Source organism: Lissotriton vulgaris, chromosome 2_1 (assembly GCF_964263255.1).
Source record: "Lissotriton vulgaris chromosome 2_1, aLisVul1.2, whole genome shotgun sequence".
In the NCBI taxonomy this organism is placed as follows: Eukaryota; Metazoa; Chordata; class Amphibia; order Caudata; family Salamandridae; genus Lissotriton; species Lissotriton vulgaris.
This window is the reverse complement of record NC_141687.1, coordinates 1,794,951,786-1,794,971,138: the sequence shown is the minus strand read 5'-3', so window position 1 is coordinate 1,794,971,138 and position 19,353 is coordinate 1,794,951,786. Positions and strand designations below refer to the sequence as shown.

At 46.8% G+C, this 19,353-nt stretch overlaps 1 protein-coding gene across 2 annotated transcripts in view; it reads right to left on the bottom strand.

Moving 5' to 3' along the window:
• IGHMBP2 (immunoglobulin mu DNA binding protein 2) overlaps positions 1-19,353 on the bottom strand; it is a 335,240-nt gene that overhangs the window by 290,502 nt on the left and 25,385 nt on the right. For both annotated transcript variants that reach the window (XM_086957844.1, XM_086957845.1), the window contains exon 2: positions 14,395-14,564. In XM_086957844.1, coding sequence (XP_086813970.1) covers positions 14,395-14,564 — 170 coding nt within the window. The remainder of the gene's footprint in view (positions 1-14,394; positions 14,565-19,353) is intronic.

The following is a 19,353-nucleotide window of genomic DNA, read 5'->3' as shown; positions in this document are numbered from 1 at the left end:
TGTCATTTGAGATGTCATCAGTGATGTCACTGACCATGTCATGAGTGATATAATATGTGACGTCATCAGCAGTGCATTGCGGGCACGCATGTTATATTTAGCTGAATTAACTATAATGGGGGAATTTCAATGGTTTTGTATGAGTGAAATGTCCACCAGCTAACTATAACATGTTTGAAACCTATGGTTTTTTTCAGTGAATATATTATATATATATATATATATATATATATATATATATATATATATATATATATATATATATATATACCTATACATATATATACACTATACACTTGCCACACACTCGTATTCACAGAGTGAAAGATAGACGACACTCCAAGTCGGTGTTTCGCAGCAAAAGATTTATTGGCAGACCCCCTGCCCCCTCGACAGACGCGTTTCACCGTTTAGGCCAAATATATATATATATATATACACACGCGAAGATTTCTTCAAAGAAGGAACTGGAGGGACACAGCAGGGAGGTCAGGAGGATTTGTTTATTGTTGCCTGGTCGGCATGACGCGTTTCGGCGAAGTGCCTTAATCATATGCCGTTAAAAATCAGTAAAATGCACCAACAACTTTTCAGGTGTCCCATCTTGCTCCCGATTGGCGGGAGTCCAGCTGAGTCGATTGATCCTGAGCGTGTCACTATAGCCTTCCTACACAGACTACAGTACCCAGAAGGCATTATCTTGGCCAAACAGTAAGCTGCTCTTGTCGACTTTTAAAACCCATAGTGAGTGCTGGAGAAATCTAACAACGTGCAAATGGGTGCAGTTTAAAATGTCCTGATGTCCCTGCCACAGAAACTCTTCTCCTTAGTCCCCAGAAGCCTAAACCACATAGTTCCAAGTTCTGCCGTACCAGAGACTCCAGTACATGATCCAGGTCGCTCCGTGTAATCACAGACTGTAGATACACAGCAGTGCCTTGCTGTTCTTGGATGCGGTGGGCTGGCGCAAATCCAATCCCTTGGAAAAAAAACAATGAGGAAGCCTCTTGCCCTTGAAGCACCAGCCGCTTGCTAGACGGGTCTCCCAAGGCGCACCAGGGGCTAGCACCCCAAACATGCTCACAAAGCTTTCTTCAAAGAAGGAACCGCAGGGACACAGCGGGGAGGTCAGGAAGATTAGTTTATTCTTGCTGGGTCAGCATGACACGTTTCGGCAAAGTGCCTTAATCATATGCAGTTACAAATCAGTAAATTGCACCACACATTTACACATTATTCGCAACTAATGTGGGCCTATACGTTTCAGATTCAGTCTTTGGGTAACCCTGCGGACTACTTCCAGGTGACTAAAAGTAAACTTAATCAAAAGGCTGCTACAATGTGTCTATGCTACTATGACAGGGCTGTCCTTTGTCTTAGTTTTATCAGCAGCTTGGATCCCAAGAAGAATATCTAATGAACATGAGTCAAAGCTGCAGTGTGTGTACCTATTACCCAATAGCCCACCACCTCAAAGTCAACTGGCTTGGCAAAAAGAAGCTGGACAAATTTTGATGTTTAGGTGTGTTATATACCATTGAGTTCGAAACAGGTCTATTTTTCTTTTGCTGCATCAATCCATATGAAGTCATCAGGTAGGCCAGTAGTTACCTGAAATTGAGGGCCCTTCTGGAAAGCCAGCACCACTAAAGTGTGCCAGCTTCAAAAGCCATAAAGTCAGTTCTGCAGAGTAGGCCACATTTTCTCCACTAAAGGGAGGAACCAAATGGTCGGGCTGTCACCACACGGAGGCTTTGATGCTGCTGAGCTCCTCTCGAGCCAGGGCAGACTGCAGTCAGTACATCGTTCTAGGGAAACATCCAGGATAGAGACTAGAGTAGATTCTCAAAATGATCAGACTGATAACAGTGACCACCAGTGCAAGGAGACTTAAGGGCGACATTCAAGTTGTGCTGCTACCACACCGTCCTGGAAGAGGACTCCACTTCTATAGTGCATGGACACACACAGAGTGCCCCATTCATAACACACACTTAAAGCAATGTGAACAACCATAGTGACTGATTGGATTTTTCACTAGACCTTCTCTCATAGGTATAGTTCAAAGGTCTCTGCAGAATCAAATAATCTCCCACAAACCATCAGTCTCCTGACTGCATAATGAAAGGGTACTAACCACCAATTATTATGGGGGTAATAGCCTCCGAGTGCTACCTCAGTCCAAGTGACCCTAATGCGTCAGCAGGAAGACAAAAAAACCTCAAACTTGACCTTGAATGGGCTTGAAAATGGGGTTGAATGGTACCAATTCCCACAGAGTACAGGGACTTTCATGCCTTTACTAATACATATATCATCGATAAGCACCATCACAAAGGATACCCAGATTTGAAAACAGAATAGTCCTTGGATGCTCTGTATTTACAGTTAGCCTTAGCTGATCTTGGCTCATAGTTCCGTGACCCTGAAAGTGTTTTATAAAACGTGGCTCAAAATAGAGTGAAGGCTTCTGAAGGACTAAGATGAGACTATTAAGGCATAAATGTATTCATTAGAAGATATAATAGCAGAGGTTTAGATGGATAAAACTTTGAGTTCCTTCACAACTACCACACGAATTTCTCGTCAGGCATACATTCTGTACCACCTTTGCCATCGCAGCTGGTAATATGGTCCTCCCGGAGGTTCACCGTTACTGACAGAAGAGGGGCCAAATAGTATTGTTACACCAAAGATATCAAGAGCACAAACACTGCCAATTCAGTAAGGGCATTAAAATACTCCTGTACGGACATGACAGGGAATGCCCTGGATTCAAATGCTTCCCTTAAAGTATTTTCCAGGGGAGGCTGAGCAAAGAAGAGGGCCATGTATTTCATAGTCCAATGCAACAAAGCTTAAGAAAGCACCATCACCAATAAGAACTTTAAGGCAGCCACCAATGGTAAAAAGACTGAAATCCCCTGCATGTATTCTAATCTTGCTGGAACTTATCCTAGAGCCTTACAGGGCGTTGTTCATTTTTTTATTTGGTCAAGGCAGGTTTCTCAACTCATAGGGCAAGACTGATTCTAAGTCCTTGTCGTACCGTGCAGGATGTTGATTCAATCACTGGCATATGAATGAAGCCTGATTCACCTTGCCTAAATTGGACTTTTAGGCCATGCTCGCTGGAGGAGGAGGTGGGCTCATCTGCACAAGGCAACCTGAATAAGACATGGCTTGCTAAGATCCACCTGAAAAGAAAGACTCTATAAATCCCATGGTGTTGCGATTAGGTGAGTCCAGGAGACCCAGCCAGGGAGTATCACTCAAAACAGTGCATTAAGGTTTGTGCTGTAGGCTAATGCTTGATCCTTAAAATGCCTATAATGGACAGGAAACCTAATTGGACGCCGCATGAACAGCGGCTTTACAATCCTGTGCTTGAGGCTACTTCCATCTGTTGCACGTGCCCCGACTAAATAGCCTCCAGGGAGAAAAAGGGTCTGAAATTCCATGCCTCAGTATGGCTCAGCAAAAGGGACTAATGGTTCTCGAGAAGCTCTCTTGATTACAGTACACTGAGAGAAGACATTAACTAGAGGACTGTTCCCTAGTGCTTAATTTGAAAAAACATAAGTGATAGGTCCCAAAATGCAATGCAGCGGGCACCACCCATAGTTCCTGCTACTGCTGCAGAATGGCAGTGCCAGCATGGCCTACTAACCATAACACATACAAAAGTGTGACATTTTTGATTACCACAGGTCACCCCAAGCTGTAGGGATGGCTAGAAAATCGAGTGTTAGCATTTTTATTACACTGAATAGCGAAACACTTGTACTGAGCACAAAGCATAGGCTTAGAGAGCCACCAAGTGGTGTACTCTCATAAATATGTGTTGGTGTTTAAAAACACCGGCACAATTTAAGCATTGCTGCCCCCAAAGAAGAAGGAACAAAGTGTTTGGTCAAGTTAGTTGTTGCAAAATGTTAAAGACACAGCTTCAAGCACTGAAGCATATGATATGCAAGGGAAATGTAGTAAGGAAGACAAAAAAGGGGGAAAAGTGAAAAAGAAAAATACAGGTGGGAATGAGGGCCCTGTTGTACACGTTCCATTCAACACAATCAAGGAAAGAAGCACTGGCAATGCCAATAGGTCTGGCTTATAACTAAGAGTGAATGGTCTGTCATTGGTCAAGTCAGTACTGTGAAGAGGGCCAATGTATGGGAACCACTTGCTAGTTATGCTTTAAGCTTACTATTGGACCTGCGATGGGCAAGCCCAGCACAAAGGGGGTAGCTTGGCTCAAGTGACAAGGCAGTGAATGCTTTTGCGTTAAGCCGGCTCAAACCCAATAATAACGCCCGGTACAACCACACTAAAAGAAGGACACCACACCACTGTTGTAGAAAAATACGATTCCTTTATACAAATGTCCTTTGTGAGGGAAAAAGGTTCAAGTTCAAAAGCACATTTCCATTCCTTGCAGTACAAATTTCTGGGTCTCAATTGAAGAATAAATAATGTCACGAATAAATAATATAAATAAATAAGTTAGATCCCACAAATAGATATTGGTCAATAAATAGTGTCAATAAATAGAATAAATATCACGGATAAATATGAATTAATATAAAGAACCCATAAGATAGGTTTCACATTTGCACACAGAATCAATACTGGTTCGTTCTGACTTTTCAAACACTTGTTTGTTCTGGTATCGCTGCCACCAATTAGTTAATTTCAGAATCAATACATTTACCCAAGGTTTCAGTAAGGAAAATTCACTCTTACAGTTTGTGCTGACTGGAATAACAAGGCATACAGGCTTTCTGGGTTCAGAATTGCTTTCGGGAACAACCAAAGTGTAGGCACGTTAATCTAGAAGGCAAGGAGACACAGTGAGCATTTCATTTCTCTATCGGCAGCCACCGGGGGAAGACCTCTGTTGCCGGTGGAGCCGAGGCGCGCTGCGGGGGGCTTCCAGATATCATTAGCACTCGGCAGCACCAGTTCAAAGTCTGTAGACTGACGAACGGGGCTGTCGGCAGCGTCGCACAATCCTCGCACTGCTCTAAACACTGCCGGCTCACAGTTCCTTACAACGCTGCACCCCACCTCACTACGGCTGCAGTCGGGGAACAATTCAATCGGAACAGTTCTCCTCGCTTCAGCGACGGGGTTCCCAGGGCTACACGGACCTCCCTCCGACTTCCTTCTTCGGGGTGGTTCCCGCCCACAGCATCAACTCCCGGGTCCCGGAGGAGGGCAGAGATGCTAGTCCCGCCCAATGAAGGCCGGCCTCTCCCCACCCCGGCGCACCACCTCACCTTCTGTCACTGCAGGAGGCGCTCTACGCCGATGGGGCTCGGAGACGTCCGAGCTCCTGGCTGGAGGCGCCTGTCACGAAGGGGGGGGCACTTTCCGTGATCGCGGTGAACTTGCTCTCGCCTCGCGACTCGTATAATCAGTCACGATAAACCACCGGGGGGGGGGGGAGGCGGGGGGGGGGGCGGGGAGGCACACGAACTCGGCCACAGTCTTTGGGGCAATAAAGGCACTCGCTGGGCAGGCGCTGTAGGCGCTAGGTCACTTCACACGAGGCTGACTGGAACGCCAGTCAGGGACAATGCTATGAACCTTGGCCACTCTACTGCCTGCGCTACCAGCCGCCTCCGGGGTCAACAGGGCAGGTGTCAATCTGGGGTCAAGTCTAAGTGCTCCTGTCTCTGCTAAGGTCAGGTCAGGAATCAGCTAATCCAAAATGGCCGTCAGGGACTGGTCCTTATATAGCCAGTGCCCTGAGGTGCTGGCAGGAGCCAGAAGGTTCCAGAATCTTCTCTGGCTGTGACAATAACATGGCACTTCTGAGGTGCTTTATGGTCACTCAGAGCCACCGTATTAGGGTTCTAGAGCTGCCATTTTGTGTACCTGTGGAAAACAAGTAAATTCCTGTCAGGAATGCGTGCCAAACAAAAGGGAACCAATACCTCAAAAGGCCAGGTTTCACCGAGGCTCCAATGGGAGTCACTCACATGAGGGAAAAAGGGTGTCCACCATCTTAGGGTCATTCATACTGGTTGCCAAAAACCTGGCGAGCAACCAGGGTCAAGGAACATCTAGCCCCTTGAAGCAACACACAAAAAGTCCTGGTAGACAAGAAAAGCGACAAATTTTGGGAGGTACAGGGGAACAAAATAAATCATAGTGGTGAGGGGACTCTCAGAAGCAGACGGGTCTAACACGCGCCCCCCCCCCCAGCTGAAAGTGGGGAGAGCTACCCAACCCCTTGGGAGTTCTCAACACTAAGGCGGAAATACCTGGAGAGACCGTCTGCACTGGCGTGGTCAGCTCCGGGTCGGTGTTCCACCCGAAAGTCCATTCCCTGTAGGGAGATAGACCACCTCAACAGTTTGGGGTTTTCCCCCTTCATCTGCATGAGCCAGCGAAGGGGTCAATGGCCTGTCTGAACAAGGAAATGCGAACCAAACAAGTATGGGCGCAGTTTCTTCAGTGCCCAGACCACCGCAAAAGCTTCCAGCTCAATGGTACTCCATCTCTGTTCCCGGGGAAGCAGTCTTCGTGACAGAAAGACCACGGGTTGATCCAGACCCTCTTCATTGAGTTGCGATAACACCGCCCCAATGCCAATGTCGGATGCATCTGTCTGGACAATGAACTCTTTTGTAAAATCCGGAGCCTTAAAAACTGGAGCGTTACACAATGCTTGTTTCAGAGTGTCGAAGGCTCACTGGCAAGCCTCCGTCCAGATGACTCTCCTGGGTTGCTTCTTGGCCGTGAGTTCTGTAAGGGGTGCCACGATAGTGCTATTCCCCTTCACAAACCGTCTGTAGTAACCTGTGAGGCCCAGGAAGGCTCGGACCTCAGTCTGGGTCTTGGGGGGTTTCCAAGCCATGATTGCCTCAATCTTCGCCTGAAGGGGTTGCACCTTCCCCCTGCCCGCCAAGTGACCTAAGTACACTACCGACCCCTGCCCAATCTGACATTTGCTAGCCTTGATCGTCAAGCCAGCCTGTTCCAGGGCCTGGAGAACGGCTTGCAAGTGCTGCAAGTGATCCTCCCAACTGCTACTGAAGACAGCTATGTCATCCAAGTAGGCAGCAGAGAAAGTCTCCATCCCGGTGAGGATCGTGTTCACCAGCCGCTGAAATGTGGCAGGAGCGTTCTTGAGCCCAAAGGGCATAACGCAGAATTGGTAGTGTCCATCAGGTGTGGAGAAGGCTGACCTTTCCTTGGCTCCATCAGTCATGGGAATCTGTCAGTAGCCTGAAGTGAGGTCAATGGTACTGAGATATTGGGCAGCTCCCAACCGGTCAATCAAATCATCCGCCCGAGGGATCGGATGAGCATCGGTCTTGGTTACTGAATTCAGTCCTCGGTAGTCCACACAGAACCGCAATTCTGGTGTGGTGCCGGGTGGGGCAGCTTTGGGAACCAAAACCACCGGGCTGGACCAAGGGCTACTTGAAGGTTCAATGACTCCGAGCTCCAGCATCCTAGCTACCTCGCTTCGGATGCTGGCCTTCACCTTGTCAGACAGCCGGTAAGAATTGGACTTCACAGGTGGGCTGTCTCCTATGTCCACATCATGTGTACACAGGTGGGTCTTACCCGGGACAAGGGAGAACAGAGGAGCGAATGACCCCAAGACCTGGCGACATTCCTCCTGCTGCTCAGAAGTCAAAGATGGCGAGATTTTCACTCCCTTCGCCGACCCATCCTTTTCTTGAGACGCAAAGAGGTCGGAGAGAGGCTCAGTGTCCTCTTCCTCCGATCCATCAGTCACCATTACCAGCATGACTTCGGGCCTCTCGTCGTGGGGCTTGAGGCGGTTGGCATGTAGCACCCGATGCGGATGCCGAGTGGTCTTCACGCCCACCAAATAGGTAGCTTTGCCCATCTTTTCCAACACCTCATAGGGGCCTGTCCAACAGTCCTGGAGGGCGCTCAGCTCTCCAGGCTCCATCACCCACACCTTCTGTACAGGCTCCAAATCCACTGGGTGAGCATTGTGGTCATACCACGCTTTCATCACTGCCTGGCTGGCTTCCAAGTTGTCAGAAGCCTTCTTCCACAACTTAGCCATTTGGCTCCAGAAGGCCAGCTTGTAGCTCACCACATCCTGAGGAACTTTCCGGGGAGACTTTTCCCAGGAGTCCCGCACCAGGCTGAGAGGTCCACGTACAGGGTGCCCGTACAGAAGCTCGAAGGGGCTGAAACCCACTCCCTTCTGCGGCACTTCCCTGTAGGAAAAGAGCAAACAGGGTTGGAGGACGTCCCATTTCCTCCGCAGGCTTTCGGGTAGACTTATGATCATACCCTTCAAGGTCTGATTGAACCTTTCCACAAGACCATTGGCCTGTGGGTGATAAGGAGTGGTGAACCGGTAGGTCACTCCACACTCCTTCCACATTGCCCGCATGTACGCTGACATGAAGTTGGTCCCCCTGTCAGACACAACTTCTTTGGGGAATCCCACTCGGGTAAAGATCCTCATCAGGGCCTTCGCCACTACCGGTGCAGTAATGGTTCTCAGAGGTATAGCCTCTGGATACCTTGTGGCGTGATCCACCAGTACCAGGATAAACCTGTGACCGGATGATGTCGGTGGATCTAGGGGCCCAGCAATGTCGATGCCCTCCCTTTCAAAGGGGGTGCCAACGACAGGAAGGGGTTCCAGGGGAGCCTTCAGCTTCATCCCTGTTTTCCCACTGGCTTGGCATGACACACATGACCGACAGTATGCGTCGGACGCCACCCTCATTCGAGGCCAATAAAAGTGGGGGACAAGCCGGGCAAAGGTCTTGTCCTGACCCAAGTGTCCTGCCAAGGGAATCTTATGAGCCAACTCTAAGAGAAAGGCTTGGTAACACTGTGGGACTACCAGGGCCCGTGACAGTCCGTGCACTGGCGCCCTGGGTTCACTGTAGAGGAGACCATCCTCCCAGTAAACATGATAGTTCCCAGACTCGTTACCTGCTGCCTGGGCTTCAGCCTGTTGCCTCAGACCCTCGAGGGTGGGACATTTCCTCTGTCCCTTGCTCAGTTCCTCCCTGGATGGACCTCCCTCCACTCGCCACTCAGCGGGGATAGGCAGTTCCTCCAACGGAACCATGTCCTCCTCCGCGGACTCCGGGTCCACCTCTTCCGGTGGCCTATCCGTCTCACGGGGCTCGGACATCGAGGCAGGCTCCTCCTGTCCTCGAGATGCTCCCTCATCGGCAGCTGGGTGGGCTATTGTTCCAGGCTCCAACCCACGCGACTTCTCCTCTCGAGCAGCCTCAGACCTGGTACTCACACAGGCCCAATCAGGTGTGCCCAGCATCTCAGAATGAGTCCGGGATTCCACCTCCTTCCAAGTATTGTGCTCCATATCATTGCCCAGCAGACAATCGACTGGCACGGCGGGGCTTACGGCAACTCGAAGTGAACCTGCAACCCCTCCCCACTCAAAGGGAACCTCAGCCACAGGATAGTGGCTCATTCTGCCGTCAGCCATCGCGGCTGGATGAAGTACGCCTGGAATCACTTGCTCTGAGGACACCAGATGACTCCTGACGATAGTCATGCTGGCTCCTGTATCTGTCAGAGCCTCCCCTCTATGGCCATTGATGGTGACCCATTGCCCATACTTGGTAGTATTTGAGGGCACCTGGATCTTAGGAACCCTCTCCCGATCACCCAGGGACACTAAGGTGACACCCGCCCACTCCCTCCCCTTAACTAAGGGCATCTCCTCCCCGAGCGCTACACTAGCGACTCCCGGGGACTTTCCTCCAGTGGGAGGGGGTGGTCTCTTTGGGCATTTCACGTCTCCCTTATAATGTCCAATACCACCGCACTCAAAGCAATGGATAACCCTTGGCTGCTGACTCTGGCCAGGATTAGGGTTCTTCTGCGGGCTAGCCTTAGAGTTGGCAAGGAAGCTTTTCCCCTTAAAGTTGTTTTGGGGGCCTTTGGAGAACTCCTGTTTCTTATTATCTCCCCCCTCTTTCTTCTGGGGAGCACCCTGTCCGGACTTCTGAGATTCTCCTCCCGTCCCCCTCATAGACACTCGGGTACTTACCCAAATGTCTGCCTCCTCAGCAAGCTTACGGGGGCAAGTAAGTTTGCTGTCTACCAGGTGTTGCCTCAGCTCGGGAAGACATTTCTCGAGTAGATGTTCCTTGAGCATTAGGTTGTACAACCCTCGATAGTCTTCCACCTCACTACCTTGGACCCACCCATCCAGGGCTTTCTTGGCATAATCCAGGAAGTCAACCCAATTCTGTGAGCTCAGCTTGTGGCTTCCCCTGAACCTCTGCCGGTATTTCTCCGGGGTCAACCTAAACTTTCTGATGAGCGCCACCTTCATGGCGGGGTAGTCTACCTGTTCCTCCCGGTCTAGGGCCAAAAGGACATCCCTACCTGTTGGAGGTATGTAACGGTATAATCCACCACCCCAATGCTTCTCATGGATCCCATGGGCTCTTAAGGAGACCTCATAGGCTGCCAGCCATTTGGCTATGTCGTCTCCAGCGGTGTAACTGGCGACCACGTCCTGGGGTAAGTGAGGCCTGGACACCCTGGCAAATTCCTTAGACTCGACACCATCCGGAGTGATGTTATGGGCTCTGAGGTCGAGCTCTCGTAGCTTGAGCTCATGTTCCATCCTCCTGATTAGCATCTCACCCACGCCCGGGGGATCTTCTGCACTCCTCTCAATGACAGTACCTCTGTCAGACTCCTCCTCCTCTACCGTTCCCTCCGGATGCGCTTCCACCCAGGCTCGCAGACTAATGCGGAGCTCCTCTCTTTTGGCCCCTCGCCTAACGAACACTCCCCTTTCCTGACAGAAATCCTTGAGCTGCGCCACAGTATAGGTCTCCAGCTCTGACATTTCGAATTCCATCTTGCCAGTGAAAAGTGTGGACAACCACCACGAAGTAGGTTATAAGGATAGGAACTTTGAGGATCACCTCCACCCACCTCCAGAAGAGAATTTGAAAAAAACAAAAATTTTAATTGGAGGGCCGCTGGGAGAAAACTCCGGGTGTGTACCTGTGGCGCACACTGAATTATTATGGGGTCTAAACAAGCACGGCTCGTGAAATCCCACCGCTGAGCACCAATTTTATGTTGGACCTGCGATGGGCAAGCCCAGCACAAAGGGGGTAGCTTGGCTCAAGTGATAAGGCAGTGAAGGCTTTTGCGTTAAGCCGGCTCAGACCCAATAATAACCCCCTGTACAACCACACTAAAAAGAAGGACACCACACCACTGTTGTAGAAAAATACGATTCCTTTATATAAAAGTCCTTTGTGAGGGAAAAAGGTTCAAGTTCAAAAGCACATTTCCATTCCTTGCAGTACAAATTTCTGGGTCTCAATGTAAGAATAAATAATGCCACGAATAAATAATATAAATAAATAAGTTAGATTCCACAAATAGATATTGGTCAATAAATAGTGTCAATAAATAGAATAAATATCACAGATAAATATGAATCAATATAGAGAACCCATAAGATAGGTTTCACATTTGCACACAGAATCAATACTGGTTCGTTCTGACTTTTCAAACACTTGTTTGTTCTGGTATCGCTGCCACCAATTAGTTAATTTCAGAATCAATACATTTACCCAAGGTTACAGTAAGGAAAATTCACTCTTACAGTTTGTGCTGACTGGAATAACAAGGCATACAGGCTTTCTGGGTTCAGAATTGCTTTCGGGAACAACCAAAGTGTATGCGCGTTAATCTAGAAGGCAAGGAGACACAGTGAGCATTTCATTTCTCTATCGGCAGCCACCGGGGGAAGACCTCTGTTGCCGGTGGAGCAGAGGCGCGCTGCGGGGGGCTTCCAGATATCGTTAGCACTCGGCAGCACCAGTTCAAAGTCTGTAGACTGACGAACGGGGCTGTCGGCAGCGTCGCACAATCCTCGCACTGCTCTAAACACTGCCGGCTCACAGTTCCTTACAACGGTGCACCCCACCTCACTACGGCTGCAGTCGGGGAACAATTCAATCGGCACAGTTCTCCTCGCTTCAGCGACGGGGTTCCCAGGGCTACACGGACCTCCCTCCGACTTCCTTCTTCGGGGTGGTTCCCGCCCACAGCATCAACTCCCGGGTCTCGGAGGAGGGCAGAGACGCTAGTCCCGTCCAATGAAGGCCGGCCTCTCCCCGCCCCGGCGCACCACCTCACCTTCCTGTCACAGGAGGCGCTCTACACCGATGGGGCTCGGAGACGTCCGAGCTCCTGGCTGGAGGCGCCTGTCACGAAGGGGGGGCACTTTCCGTGATCGCGGCGAACTTGCTCTCGCATCGCGACTCGTATAATCAGTCACGATAAACCACCGGGGGGGGGGGGGTGGGGGCGGGGGGGAGGCACACGAACTCGGCCACAGTCTTTGGGGCAGTAAAGGCACTCGCTGGGCAGGCGCTGTAGGTGCTAGGTCACTTCACACGAGGCTGACTGGAACGCCAGTCAGGGACAACGCTATGAACCTTGGTCACTCTACTGCCTGCGCTACCAGCGCCTCAGGGGTCAACAGGGCAGGTGTCAATCTGGGGTCAAGTCTAAGTGCTCCTGTCTCTGCTAAGGTCAGGTCAGGAATCAGCTAATCCAAAATGGCCGTCAGGGACTGGTCCTTATATAGCCAGTGCCCTGAGGTGCTGGCACGAGCTAGAAGGTTCCAGAACCTTCTCTGGCTGTGACAATAACATGGCACTTCTGAGGTGCTTTATGGTCACTCAGAGCCACCGTATTAGGGTTCTAGAGCAGCCATTTTGTGTACCTGTGGAAAACAAGTAAATTCCTGTCAGGAATGTGTGCCAAACAAAAGGGCGCCAAAACCTCAAAAGGCCAGGTTTCACGGAGGCTCCAAAGGGAGTCACTCACATGAGGGAAAAAAGGGTGTCCACCACCTTAGGGTCATACATACTGGTTGCCAAAAACCTGGTGAGCAACCAGGGTCAAGGAACATCTAGCCCCTTGAAGCAACACACAAAAAGTCCTGGTAGACAAGAAAAGCGACAAATTTTGGGAGGTACAGGGGAACAAAATAAATCATAGTGGTGAGGGGACTCTAAGAAGCAGACGGGTCTAACACTTACATAGTTAACAATAGGATTAAAATGGTCCAGGGATTAAGACATTCAAATCCAATTGGAGGTATGAGGGGATCACTGATTACCTCAAAAATGATATATATTTATAGTTGGTGTATCAAGACAAGAGAACATCGCCAGGATTTGTGTGTATATTATGTTCTCTAAACCTAACATGCACCGTAACAAATACCTTTGGATTGTCGGATATCAGGACCAAAAAAAAAAGACTCCCGGAAACTTGTATTTCGGTGTAAGTGAAAGAGCAAAGCAAAGAGCTTCACAGTCAGGGATCAGAGAAGTTTCAATTTTACATTGAAAGTAATTTTTTTAAATAACCATAATCCCCCAAATCTGTCCTATTATGCCTGTCTTGTATGTCTTTCCTAGCTATAGCGAAATTAGGTGGGAGAGCCACAATTACATCTGTGAAGAGCCCTCATGCAGCAATGTCTCCGTAAGAAATAGATCACTGGGCTGAGAATCCCATAAAATATTAAATAGGTGTTATCGGCACTAAAGAACCGAAATTCTCTTGTCAGACTAGAGCCTCCAGGGGACTCACAGGTATGATACCCCATAGTGGGTGAAACCTCAGTGCCGTTGGCTACAAATGAGTGCCAGGCATTCCCAGCATTACTATTTATCTCAATAGAACATGCATAGTTACAATTATTGCAGTCTGAGGTACTCACCCCAGGAACAATAATCTAGGGTGGGCAGGCTGTAGCGCCTTTAGCTAGTCTGCAGTGTAAGCTAGTCTCTTCAGTAGGCAGGGACCGGGGGTTGTGAACACTGCATAATTTTCCTTTTTTCGGTGCATAATTTATTCAACACTGTTAAACAATTTAGTGCTCCCTGTCACATAATTCCAGCCGTCCCTGAGTACAAGCACTATTTAAAGCAGAACCACTAACATTCTGTCCAAACAAAAGCCTGCAGAGAAAAAGATCAACCTGTGTAGCCCTCTCTTAGTAATGCTTAATGCTTCCTGAAGTTCACTTTCTGGTGATTGCACGAGTTCAGCGAGAACTGCGGTGTTGCAGTCAGACTCAGAAAGGGGAACTTTTGCGAGGCACAGGGTGTTTCCATATGTGCAAGAGAAGTGTAATCCGCATGTGCATTCCGCCTGTATACAAATCCAAAGGGAAACAGAAGAAGCAGGACGTATGCGAAGTAACGTAACACGCCTTACATTGGAACCATCACATTGTACAACTACCAGACTTCAATCTCATTAGTCACATTTTTGCTGCTTTATGTTGAAAGGCGACTGTGCGGCTCTAGTACAGGACATGGGCCATTTCCAAAGATGTGAATAAGTACAAACCGGGGCCGAAGTTGTTGCTCGGCAGCACGGCTTCTGCATCAAATGTCCGAGATTGAAATGTCACCAACAGTCGCCCGTAAAGTCCAGTTCTCTGGTTGGTTACTTGCAGCTTGAACAGGCAGACTCCTCTGCGCTGGAGCTCTTTCAATGAGACACTTTCTTGCCACTGCCTGGAAAAAAGAAAGAAAGAACTATAACTCGCACTTTTATCAGAGCCAAATAGTCATAATTGTAAAGATGCGGAGGAGGCAGTATAGGTTAAAAGTAAGGATTTATTTAAGTTAAATCCAAGGACCCACTGGAGCACAGAGCAAAGGGTCTAAATCAGATCAGCCCCAACCGCTTCTCTGATTTAGAACACCGCTCACAACACATTCTCCATTACATGGGTAACATTCTACAAATAAAAGAATTCCAACAATGACATGTTAAAACTCCAACATAGAAAGAGAAGTAGGATATTACCACATGTATCCTTTTTACAGAAAAACAAAAAAGAATAAAAATGAAATAAACAAAAGAAAAGTAAAACAAAAGAAAGAAGAATTAATCCAAAACATTGTCATCAAATTTCATGGGCAACTTAACATATCTCTTGGGGGTAACATGAGAATCTAGAACAGGAAAACTAGAAACAGCATCATCAACAGGAACAGGTGAATCCAAAACAGGATCAGGTAATGGACTAGGAGATGAGTCACATGAGTCCTCAGGTAATGGACTAGGACACGAATCACATGAGTCCTCAGGTAATGGACTAGGACACGAATCACAGGAGTCATCAAACCAGACATCATCCTCACCATCTCCCTTTTTATCAAAAAAAAAAATTCTTAGCCAGGTTTAAGAACAACCACAGAACTTTTACACCACCACCCTCTGCCCTTGAGAAAAACAGAGGAATCAGAAACTTGTTCAACCATGAAGGGCTTACTGAACCTGGACAAACCTTTGGGAGTGTGAGAGGGATTAACAATTCTGACCCAATCACCGACATTTATAACTTTGCTCTTACAATGATGAAACCCATCATGATAAGATTTTCCAGACAACCGTGCAGAGGTGATGTTATCCCTAGCTTTAGAGATAGAGGACTCAAAACTTCCAGACAAACAGCTCTTGTTTGTTAATGGAGGTAAAAATAAAGATTTAGCTTGTCTGCCTCTCATAAGACAAAAAGGAGAAACCATGTACTGGTATTAGGAGTGAGATGATAACTTCAAATTTTGTCTTTTAAAAAGTCAAAAACATCCAAATCACTCTCCAAAGCAGCTTGGATCCCCTCCTTAAAAAATCTGTTGGCCCTCTCAACCTGACCATTTGAACGCGGACTATAAAGAGGAGCCCTCTTAGCAGACACATTAAACTTTTTAAGAAACGCTCCCATTTTACTAGAGGTGAACTGAACCCCATTGTCAGACCTAATTGAGATGGGTGCCCCTTCAATTCTGAAGACATTGCCCAGAAAACCAATGACAACATCAGTACTAGGATGCTCTTCAAAAGAATAATGTAACCACTTAGAAAAATCATCAACCAGGACAATTAAAAATCTATTCTCCATGCCAGGACAATCATAGGGTCCAGAAAAGTCAATAGAAAGCCTTTCCCACGGACCAGTAGGAGCCTCACAAACAGACAGAGGTTCAGTGGACACCTTCCAATGCTTGTCAGACCTGACACAAACGGCACAGTTGTCGATAAACTTTTCGACAAAAGAATCCATTCCAGGCCACCAATAGTTACACTTAAGGAACCTCTTTGTACCAGAAACACCAGGATGTCCAGAATGTGCCAACCTGACAATCTTTTCTCTAAGGCTACCAGGTAGAACAAATAATTCATTCCTCAACAGAATACCATTTTCAATGGACAACTCGTGCGCTACCTGTGCAAAACTCCTCAGAGAAGATTCAATGTTTTTAATGGAAGGCCATCCATTAACCACATAAGACTTGACCTTAGCTAATAAATTATCTTTACAAGCATGATCATTCCATTCACTCACATCAATACCAAAATTGCTCGACTCCACAGCAGCCACAACACACTCATGCAGGTCAGTGACTTCATCATGGGTATCACCAAGTGGAGGCAACCTGGATAAACAGTCAGCAGCAAAATTCTTACCACCAGGAATGTGCTGAATTTCAAAGTTAAACTCCTGCAGTCTTGCAATCAACCGAACCAACCTTGAGGAAGCGCTACCACTCCTGACGCCATCCATCATATAGACTAACGGTTTATGGTCTGTCACCAAAACAAAAGGTCTACCCCACAAACAATTCTTCAACTTCTCCACAGCCCACACACAGGCAAGAGCCTCCTTTTCGATCGTGCTATAATGAATCTCAGCACCTCTAACAGCCCTTGAAATAAATGAAATAACTCTCTCCTTGCCATTAACCATCTGCGTGAAAACAGCGCCCAAACCAATTGCGCTGGCATCCACAGTTACAAAAGACTTCCCCCTCAGGATCAAAAGTTTTAAGACCTGGGGCATTGGCGATAAGTTTGATGACACCCTGAAAAGCAGAATCATGAACATCAGTCCAAATGAATCTAGCCCCTTTTTTAAGTAATTGTCTAAGAGGCTCGACAACCAAAGCATATCCTTTAACAAATTTAGCGTAGTATTCTCCTAACCCAAGAAAGGAACGTAAAGCATCCTTGTCCTGAGGCTTACTGGCATTTTCAAGGTTACTAATGCAGGGATGTGGAATTCCTAAAGCCCGACGCCCAGGACATATTGTTTGGGGTCAAGGGCAACAAGTTTTAATGTGCATTTTGTCCTTGGAACAAGTAGGCCCAACCCCCTGCAGCACAAACCCTTTGGCTGCCAGTTTGCAGTAGCACATTAAGGGCCAGGGAAGGGCACAGCCTGAAGTCAGGTCATTATTTGTGTGCCTATGTTAAAGCTGTTCAAGATTGTATTCGTGGTTCATTAATTGAAAGCCTTTATTATTAGGGGGAGCGCTCCAAGTAAATGTAAGTTCTGACTGCACTACTGACAGTGGTTACAGTATGAAAATGTGTACTCACGGTTTCAAAGTTTAGCAATATGAGGCTATGCATAATGATCCCAGTATGCTCTCTGATTAGATGCAAATATTTTCAGAAGCTTGAGAGCAAGATTAAGGACTCTTTGCTTTCAATATAAAATGTTCCTAAAAAAATGAAAGTAGGAAAAAAAAACATTTTGCTAAACTACTATGAAATTTCAGGTACCGTTTCTTTGCAGCTTCATTTAGTAAAATGTGTTGATGCATGCTAGTATTTCGCAAAAATATTCATATTGGAAAATCAGTGTAACCAGTTTCAATAAGACTATAAGAAACATAAAAATAAACAAGCACTGGCAAAGCCAGTAGGTCTGAAACTAGTATCAGCGTTATAATTTTGCCAATACGTGCCTTGTTTTGGCATGGTTTTTGTAAAGCCTTCTTGATGTGAGAGCTGCCGGGGCCTCACCATTACAACAAACATTGGCAAAAGCACAAAAAGAATTGGTCTAAAAAAGCACACACTGCCACATTAGTTACTGTCACTGAACAAAACTACTTTGTGTGCCAATTTACTCCGTGTGAAAGAGCTTAATGCCGTCACTTACAGTGAAGCCAGCCGATACAGAGAGAGGGAGAGAGAATTTTAATAAACGCAAAAGGTTGTGGTTAACGCCAGACCAAATTAGGGGTCCTATTATTAAAGAAAGTCTCAAAGTGCACCCTTGGTATATATCCTTTTATTAAGTGCAGCTGCATGGCTTTCGTGAATTTACAAGAATTTATAAAAGTAGGGCAAGAAATGTACTCCTGAAAAATTTGTGAACTGCAGTTCATCGTGACCAAATATGCATATGTAGATTTGCTCATGCGAAAACCAGAGTGTTTGCAAGGTCATTTTCCCATCAACCACTTTTTTCCCAACTCTGGAAGAAGGTTTACGTCTGCCATTGTCAGGAGTAAATTTCCAACATTTCTCAGTATTGGAAAAGATTAGAGAAGAGTTGTTGAAAATCCTTAAAACATGCAAGTTAGTAGATTTGCACAGACTTAAAGGGCATTCCAACCCTGGAACCATTGCTTACCACTACCTTCAGTCCCAGTATTTAGATCTGCAGAAATGTGGCAACATAAAGGGATTGCCAGCATTCAAGAACCACTATGGTATGAGCACTGGCATAATCAGAGAGTCTATATAAGCTCTTATATAATGAGATTGCTGCCATAATTTGTTGACAAACCACATGGCACCAAAGGGACAAGTGGATTTTGTTAAAGGACAAGTAGATTTATGAAGCAACTTGCCCCATGGACATGTAGATATTTTAATAAATTCCACACCCCTGCTAATGATGTCCTTTTTAGGAAAAATCCCTTCCTGAGTGATTTTATGACCCAAATAGTCAATTTCTTTAACAAGAAATTTACATTTCTCCTTGCTCACAGTCATGCCTTTGCTGCTAAGGTTTTTTAAGACAGTTTCCAAAGTGACATTGTGTTCATCAATAGACTTTGCAAAAATTAAAATGTCGTCTTGAAAAGACTGGACACCTTTCACACCATAGAACTAATTTTCAATTAATTTCTGGAAAACGCTGGCAGCCGATGCCAGGCCAAAAGGCATCCTCAAGAATCTAAATAACCCAAACGGAGTTATAAACGCCGTCAGATCTTTAGAATCCTGATCCAGAGAGACTTGATAGTACGCTGCCTTTAAATCAATAATTTAAAAAAAAATTGCTCCATTTACAGCAGCCAACATTTCCTGTATTCTGGGCAAAGGATATGTTTCTACTAAATTGTTTTTATTGAGAGATCGAAGATCTACACACAGCCTAATTTCTTGGTTCTTTTTAAGAGCAATAACGATAGCCGAACCCCATTCAGAGCTATCAGTAGTTTCTATGATACCTTGAGAACAGAGACCATCCAAATGCGACTTAAGCTTGTCTCTCAC